We start from the raw sequence: 8,617 nt of genomic DNA, 5'->3' as shown, positions 1-8,617 counted from the left end.
CCAGTGCCAGCTTGAAGACTGCCAGGGGTCTATTTGTAATGCTCCTTATGTATGCTGGGAAGCAGCTGAACAGTCTCGGGCCCTTGACACTTATTATTTTGTCTCTTAACGTGTTAGTGACAACCCTGCTTTTCATTGGGGGGATGTTGCATCGTCTGCCGAGTCTTTTGCTTTCGTTGTGAGTGATTTTCGTGTGCAAGTTCGGCACTAGTCCCTCTAGGATTTTCCAGGTGTATATAATTATGTATCTCTCCCGCCTGCGTTCCAGGGAGTACAAGTTCAGGAACTTCTATCGTAGGGGTTCTTAAATTGAGATATCGAGGGTTGAAGGTAGACACACTTGTTGGATGGTAACATATATTATCAGACTGTGATGATGAGAAATGGAGCCCAGCCTCTGCCTGTCCTAGCCTGTGTCAAAACACAAAGTCACAGGCCTAAAAGGGATCTCCTATCTAAAGCACATGGATGATACTATATGCTATGCTATATAACACAGGGATCAGCAACTATGCTGACACTTCAAGAGCTCCCAGTAATTGAGGTGTTTTATCGCAGTTATGCGCGCCGTGAAGGTTCTCTGTTGTGCAAGACTGGTATACAATACCGACAAGATGAAAGTTAAGACACTTGTACCTGAAGCTAATTATTATTATTATCAAGGAGGAAGCGCTAAACCCGGAGGATTATACAGCGCCTGGGGGGGGGGGAAGGTGGAAGGCATTCAGGCTTAATTCGGGGAACTGGAGCACAGATCCAATTCCCTAAATCAAGAGCCCCTCACCAACATCAAGGAACCTTCCTTGAGGGGACCTGAAGCTAAACAAACTTAAACTTTGTGGTGGTATAACACACCTCGGGGCCGTCACAGCCCTCTGCTCCAACAACAACAATGACGGGAACCGAGACAGAAAATTCACTTGATGCAGCTTCAGAAGAAGTTCTTGCTGACGGAAATGAGGAAAGAGAATCTGAGCTGAGGTTACCTCTAGCGAGGATCAAAAGGATAATGAAAGCTGATCCGGACTTGAATTTGGCCAGCCAGGACGCTGTCTTCCTCGTGGCCAAGGCTACGGTGGGTTCCTCCCAAATAATTTTAGCTTCAGTATAGTGTTTTGGTATGCTCTTTTAGCGCTTTTTTTGTTATAATAATAATTTGGTGTGCTCTGGAGGGGTGGAGAATGAGGTTTCATGATGAAAGTGAAGGGTTCTTGATCCAAGGAGCTGGATTTATCTTCTTTGCATTGAACCTGTTACCTCCTATTCCCCAGATGCTCTCTGACCCGTACAGGTTTAGTGAGATAAGATTTTGGATGGATTTTTTTTACCCAAGGGTTATCCACCCAGGATAACCCAATAAATCAGTCATCGGGGATAGTCTCTTATTTCTATTGGGGTCATTTAATCTTGTCCCCCAGGATGCAACCCACACCTGTCGATTAACACCCAGGTACCTATTTATTGCTAGGTGAACAGGAGCAGCAGGTGTAAAGAAGATGCCCACCATTTTACCTGTGCTGGGGATCAATCCTCAGTCCCTCAGTGTGAGAGTTGTGGATGCTGTCAACCAAGAATGATAAGCACCAACCTAATTAAAATACATATATTACCTTCAGCGGTTTAATGCTTCTCCCCTTGAATGTAATAATTTTGGGAATGAAAAGCTATATCCTGTGCTTATATCTTGTAAACGATTCTTGCAGATTTAGTACTTCCTCATGAACGTTGCAGTAATAACCTGCTGTACTATATAAGACCAAGTGTTAGGGAATACCTGTTTACCTGGAGTTTACCTGGAGAGAGTTCCGGGGGTCAACGCCCCCGTGGCCCGGTCTGAGACCAGGCCTCCTGGTGGATCAGAGCCTGATCAACCAGGCTGTTGTTGCTGGCTGCACGCAAACCAACATACGAGCTACAGCCCGGCTGATCCGGAACTGACTTTAGGTGCTTGTCCAGTGCCAGCTTGAAGACTGCCAGGGGTCTGTTGGTAATCCCCCTTATGTGTGCTGGGAGGCAGTTGAACAGTCTCGGGCCCCTGACACTTACTGTATGGTCTCTTAACGTGCTAGTGACACCCCTGCTTTTCATTGGGGGGATGGTGCATCGTCTGCCAAGTCTTTTGCTTTCGTAGTGAGTGATTTTCGTGTGCAAGTTCGGTACTAGTCCCTCTAGGATTTTCCAGGTGTATATAATCATGTATCTCTCCCTCCTGCGTTCCAGGGAATACAGGTTTAGGAACCTCAAGCGCTCCCAATAATTGAGGTGTTTTATCTCCGTTATGCGTGCCGTGAAAGTTCTCTGTACATTTTCTAGGTCGGCAATTTCACCTGCCTTGAAAGGTGCTGTTAGTGTGCAGCAATATTCCAGCCTAGATAGAACAAGTGACCTGAAGAGTGTCATCATGGGCTTGGCCTCCCTAGTTTTGAAGGTTCTCATTATCCATCCTGTCATTTTTCTAGCAGATGCGATTGATACAATGTTATGGTCCTTGAAGGTGAGATCCTGCGACATGATCACTCCCAGGTCTTTGACGTTGGTGTTTCGCTCTATTTTGTGGCCAGAATTTGTTTTGTACTCTGATGAAGATTTAATTTCCTCATGTTTACCATATCTAAGTAATTGAAATTTCTCATCGTTGAACTTCATATTGTTTTCTGCAGCCCACTGAAAGATTTGGTTGATGTCTGCCTGGAGCTTTGCAGTGTCTGCAATGGAAGACACTGTCATGCAGATTCGGGTGTCATCTGCAAAGGAAGACACGGTGCTGTGGCTGACATCCTTGTCTATGTCGGATATAAGGATGAGGAACAAGATGGGAGCGAGTACTGTGCCTTGTGGAACAGAGCTTTTCACCGTAGCTGCCTCGGACTTTACTCTGTTGACGACTACTCTCTGTGTTCTGTTAGTGAGGAAATTATAGATCCATCGACCGACTTTTCCTGTTATTCCTTTAGCACGCATTTTGTGCGCTATTACGCCATGGTCACACTTGTCGAAGGCTTTTGCAAAGTCTGTATATATTACATCTGCATTCTTTTTGTCTTCTAGTGCATTTAGGACCTTGTCGTAGTGGTCCAATAGTTGAGACAGACAGGAGCGACCTGTTCTAAACCCATGTTGCCCTGGGTTGTGTAACTGATGGGTTTCTAGATGCGTGGTGATCTTGCTTCTTAGGACCCTTTCAAAGATTTTTATGATATGGGATGTTAGTGCTATTGGTCTGTAGTTCTTTGCTGTTGCTTTACTGCCCCCTTTGTGGAGTGGGGCTATGTCTGTTGTTTTTAGTAACTGTGGGACGACCCCCGTGTCCATGCTCCCTCTCCATAGGATGGAAAAGGCTCGTGATAGGGGCTTCTTGCAGTTCTTGATGAACACAGAGTTCCATGAGTCTGGCCCTGGGGCAGAGTGCATGGGCATGTCATTTATCGCCTGTTCGAAGTCATTTGGCGTCAGGATAACATCGGATAGGCTTGTGTTAATCAAATTTTGTGGCTCTCTCATAAAAAATTCATTTTGATCTTCGACTCTCAGTCTGGTTAGCGGCTTGCTAAAAACTGAGTCATATTGGGACTTGAGTAGCTCACTCATTTCCTTGCTGTCATCTGTGTAGGACCCATCTTGTTTAAGTAGGGGCCCAATACTGGACGTTGTTCTCGATTTTGATTTGGCATAGGAGAAGAAATACTTTGGGTTTCTTTCGATTTCATTTATGGCTTTTAGTTCTTCCCGCGATTCCTGACTCCTAAAGGATTCTTTTAGCTTAAGTTCGATGCTTGCTATTTCTCTGACCAGTGTCTCCCTACGCATTTCAGATATATTGACCTCTTTTAGCCGCTCTGTTATTCTTTTCCGTCGCCTGTAAAGGGAGCGCCTGTCTCTTTCTGTTTTACATCTACTCCTCCTTTTTCTTAGAGGAATAAGCCTTGTGCATACATCGAGTGCCACCGAGTTAATCTGTTCTAGGCATAAGTTGGGGTCTGTGTTGCTTAGTATATCTTCCCAGCTTATATCGGTTAGGACTTGGTTTACTTGGTCCCACTTTATGTTTTTGTTATTGAAGTTGAATTTGGTGAATGCTCCCTCGTGACTAATCTCATTATGTCGGTCTGGGGCTCCGCGCATACATGACTGAACCTCAATTATGTTGTGATCTGAGTATATTGTTTTTGATATGGTGATATTTCTTATCAGATCATCATTGTTGGTGAAGATGAGGTCTAGTGTATTCTCCAGTCTAGTAGGCTCTATTATTTGCTGGTTTAAATTGAATTTTGTGCAGAGATTTAAAAGCTCGCGTGAGTGTGAGTTTTCATCAGAGCTGCCTCCTGGTGTTATTACTGCAACAATATTATTTGCTATATTCCTCCATTTTAGGTGCCTTAAGTTGAAATAGGTGAAAGAGGCAGCAAGATATTCTTATCATAATGAATTCACTCATGGAAGCTTCAAGCTATACAGAAAATGTGTAAAATATTTACATAGTTACTCTAGTCAAATAAATAGTGAGGTTATGTGACTTGGGCTGCTACATGGGTGAGGTCACATACTGGCAGGTGATGTTGGACAGTTTAGGTGAGCCACAATAGGTTTTCAGCATGTGAGCACTTGATTTTTTCTGGTATCATAGATGTGACAGTAGTCTCTCCTGACATTATTTTCCTCAACTAGTATGAGTTTGACTCTGTTCCAGGTCATAAGTTGTATGTTCTGCTCTCTATGTATAATACAAGAATTGTTGGTGACTGTTCCACACATTTATGTACAACAACTGGATATGCTGAATGTTGAAGACAGAGTAAAACAACTGAAGTTAAATCACGTTCATAAAATTGCTCACAGTGTCCAGAATATCTTGCTGCCAAGTTTATCAAGGCTGGGAATCAAAGCAATCATAGTTCTAGGGAAAAGGGAGCACAACACTGTAGTACTCAGTCAGTGGCCAGGTTTTAAACACATTTTATTGTACAGCAATAAAGGAGTGGAACAAGCTGTCTGCACATGTCAAAGCCTGTCATAGCATGAACCAGTTCAAGAAGAGAGCCAAAAGGTACTTAATGAATGTAGCGACAGAAAGGGAGGCAAGTGATTTCTGGTATAACTAACATATATGTATCTGTTACTGTGATCTAGCCTCTCTTTAATGTAAATGTAAATAACTCAGTTTACCTTATTCCTAGTATATCTCCTTTTATGGTTTAAATAATAAGGTATTACAAGGACCCCAAAGGAAATAAGCCACTTTGTCTGACTTTCTTGGGTTATCCAAGGTAATGTACACATTTGCTGTTTTTTTTTTTTTTTTTTTTTTCAACAAGTCGGCCGTCTCCCACCGAGGCAGGGTGACCCAAAAAAAAGAAAGAAAATCCCCAAAAAGAAAATACTTTCATCATCATTCAACACTTTCACCACACTCGCACATTATCACTGTTTTTGCAGAGGTGCTCAGAATACAACAGTCTAGAAGCATACACATATAAAGATACACAACATATCCCTCCAAACTGCCAATATCCCAAACCCCTCCTTTAAAGTGCAGGCATTGTACTTCCCATTTCCAGGACTCAAGTCCGACTGTATGAAAATAACCAGTTTCCCTGAATCCCTTCACTAAATATTACCCTGCTCACACTCCAACAGATCGTCAGGTCCCAAGTACCATTCGTCTCCATTCACACCTATCTAACACGCTCACGCACGCTTGCTGGAAGTCCAAGCCCCTTGCCCACAAAACCTCCTTTACCCCCTCTCTCCAACCCTTTCGAGGACGACCCCTACCCCGCCTTCCTTCCCCTATAGATTTATATGCTTTCCATGTCATTCTACTTTGATCCATTCTCTCTAAATGACCAAACCACCTCAACAACCCCTCTTCTGCCCTCTGACTAATACTTTTATTAACTCCACACCTTCTCCTAATTTCCACACTCCAAATTTTCTGCATAATATTTACACCACACATTGCCCTTAAACAGGACATCTCCACTGCCTCCAACCGTCTCCTCGCTGCTGCATTTATCACCCAAGCTTCACACCCATATAAGAGTGTTGGTACTACTATACTTTCATACATTCCCTTCTTTGCCTCCATAGATAACGTTTTTTGACTCCACATATACCTCAATGCACCACTCACCTTTTTTCCCTCATCAATTCTATGATTAACCTCATCCTTCATAAATCCATCCGCCGACACGTCAACTCCCAAGTATCTGAAAACATTCACTTCTTCCATACTCCTCCTCCCCAATTTGATATCCAATTTTTCTTTATCTAAATCATTTGACACCCTCATCACCTTACTCTTTTCTATGTTCACTTTCAACTTTCTACCTTTACACACATTCCCAAACTCATCCACTAACCTTCGCAATTTTTCTTTAGAATCTCCCATAAGCACAGTATCATCAGCAAAAAGTAACTGCTGTTATGTATGAAAATTTATGTAACTGTATTTGTGTGTACCTGTACCTGAATAAACTTAATCACTTGCTAGGCATCATGTCTTTAAGATTATGGGCTGTCTCCCCTATGCAGAATTTACAGCAACCGGCAGAAGGAACACAACTAATTCTACAACATTCTTCGTACCAGTTGCAGTAAATTCTAGATGTGCAAGACATCCCCTAATCTCAAGACTCACCCAAGTCTGTTCACCTGTTAGGGAGTGCTTGCACACCTTTATAGTATTGAATTTTAATTGATAAATATGATTACATTTTTCATATTTAATATATTTATACAAGAAAATTTCTAATTAAAATATCTTATTTCAGGAACTTTTTATTGAGAGTCTAGTGCAAGAGGCTTACCAGTACACCTGTCAGTCTCGGAAAAAAACAGTGTCCAGAAGAGATGTAGATAACAGTATTGAAGCCATCGAGGCCTTGGCGTTTTTGGATGGTGCAATGGATTAAAGATATCTTGTGATAATATTTGTAATGCTAAAGGTTATTAAAGCACCTCTCATTATTTCATTTTATTTTATATTGAAATTGAAAGGCAAAGGCATGAAACATTGGTTTTATTAAGTTGTACAATAGTGCTGCCAACTGCTAACTATTGTCAGCCTGAAAATGAATATTTATTCCTGTTTCTGTACTCATATTACATTGTTATTGGTACACTGTTAAAAGTTCTAAATAAAGGTATAATATGTTAATAGCAGTCTGTGTAACAGCAGTAAAACTGCCTGGTAATTGTCAAATAGGTGCATACTTCATTTACATTGAAATCAAATATTATTCATGAGATTTTTGAATTGTATGTATAAGTTAATTTCTCCAGTTTTTTTTTTTTTATATATTTCATGATTCTGAATTACAGTATATTAAATCTTTGCACATTAGAGGCCTGTTTAACTGATTTTGCACTACTGACAGTACTGTGGCTGGAACAGTAGCTAATGAAGAATGCCAAAAAAATGTTAGACAGAATTGAGTCTCAATATAAGATGAGGTTTACATTAAAAAATCACTGCAAGGAATCTTCATAAATAATTACACTTCAGACCAAGGAGAAATTAGCAACAAGAAGAGCAGATTTTTTTTATTTAGAACTAAGTGGAACAGCTGTGACATGTGTCATCTGGAATTCTTGCTACTTATGATGAAATTGTAGGTTATTATAGGTGAGCAATATTCAGGGAGTCTGTCACTAGTAGGACTAGTGACAGACTCCATGAAAGTTCTCAAATTATATCATTTATGCATTTCATAAAATTAATACACAAATAACCCACATATAGGAGAGGAGCTCATGATGACATTTTGGTCGGGCTTGGACTATTTACAGTGTGACTTTGTAAATGGTTCATGCTGGACCAAAACCTCATCGTAAGCTCTTCTTTCCTACGTGCGGGTTATCTGTGTATTGTTCCAGTCACAGTAAAGTGCCTTTTTGTTCTTCATAAAATTAAGTATTGCACATTAAACATTTAATAAGAGTTACACTTTTTTAACTGAATTATAATACTATTGAAACAGTGCACTGAATTTTAATATTAAAGATAAGATATAAAAACTGTATACAGTATTTAAAAAATAATTTTTATTGTAAAAGTTTTTGTCATACACATGTATTTCATTGTATATTGAACATGTGTGTATGTGAACTCCTGCATAGTAAAGTGGGGATTTGCCAGTGTATCCTACTGTTTTCAGTAGAAAATTATTGTATATGAACAATGCCTACTGTATATGGAAATAATTCATTTAAGAATATTTGCATTTATGAAAGTCAAACTGTTATTGTGAACAGTCATAAAATGTTTGCTTTAAACTGTAATACATATAAACACTTATGCTACATATGCTGTAGAGTTTTGCATGTAATTAGTAATGTGTTTTTAACAAAGTATTTTCTACTTTTTGTTATTTTATTATCTTTCAGTGTATTATATTTAGGATATGTAATGTAGGAGTGAGGAAGAGCCAGTTGTGAGTGTGGGGGAAGTTTGTGAGGCAGTAGGTAAAATGAAAGGGGGTAAGGCAGCCGGGATTGATGGGATAAAGATAGAAATGTTAAAAGCAGGTGGGGATATAGTTTTGGAGTGGTTGGTGCAATTATTTAATAAATGTATGGAAGAGGGTAAGGTACCTAGGGATTGGCAGAGAGCATG

At 40.3% G+C, this 8,617-nt stretch overlaps 1 protein-coding gene across 1 annotated transcript; it reads left to right on the top strand.

The window, feature by feature from the left end:
* The first annotated feature begins 851 nt into the window (after positions 1-851).
* LOC128686454 (DNA polymerase epsilon subunit 4) lies at positions 852-8,364 on the top strand. Its single transcript, XM_053773382.2, has 2 exons — positions 852-1,075; positions 6,774-8,364. The coding sequence occupies exons 1-2, from the start codon at positions 893-895 to the stop codon at positions 6,912-6,914; spliced, it is 324 nt and encodes a 107-aa protein (XP_053629357.1). The 5' UTR covers positions 852-892; the 3' UTR covers positions 6,915-8,364.
* Positions 8,365-8,617: the final 253 nt, after the last annotated feature.

This window comes from Cherax quadricarinatus, unplaced genomic scaffold, assembly GCF_038502225.1.
Source record: "Cherax quadricarinatus isolate ZL_2023a unplaced genomic scaffold, ASM3850222v1 Contig3559, whole genome shotgun sequence".
Classification (NCBI taxonomy): domain Eukaryota; kingdom Metazoa; phylum Arthropoda; class Malacostraca; order Decapoda; family Parastacidae; genus Cherax; species Cherax quadricarinatus.
This window is presented reverse-complemented; position numbering and strand designations above follow the sequence as displayed.

Excerpts from the sequence above, each read along its gene's own strand:
- LOC128686454 (XM_053773382.2), top strand. The coding sequence starts at position 893 with ATGACGGGAACCGAGACAGAAAATTCACTTGATGCAGCTTCAGAAGAA. Across the intron at positions 1,076-6,773 it reads TCCTCGTGGCCAAGGCTACG|GAACTTTTTATTGAGAGTCT; the intron begins GTGGGTTCCTCC and ends ATCTTATTTCAG.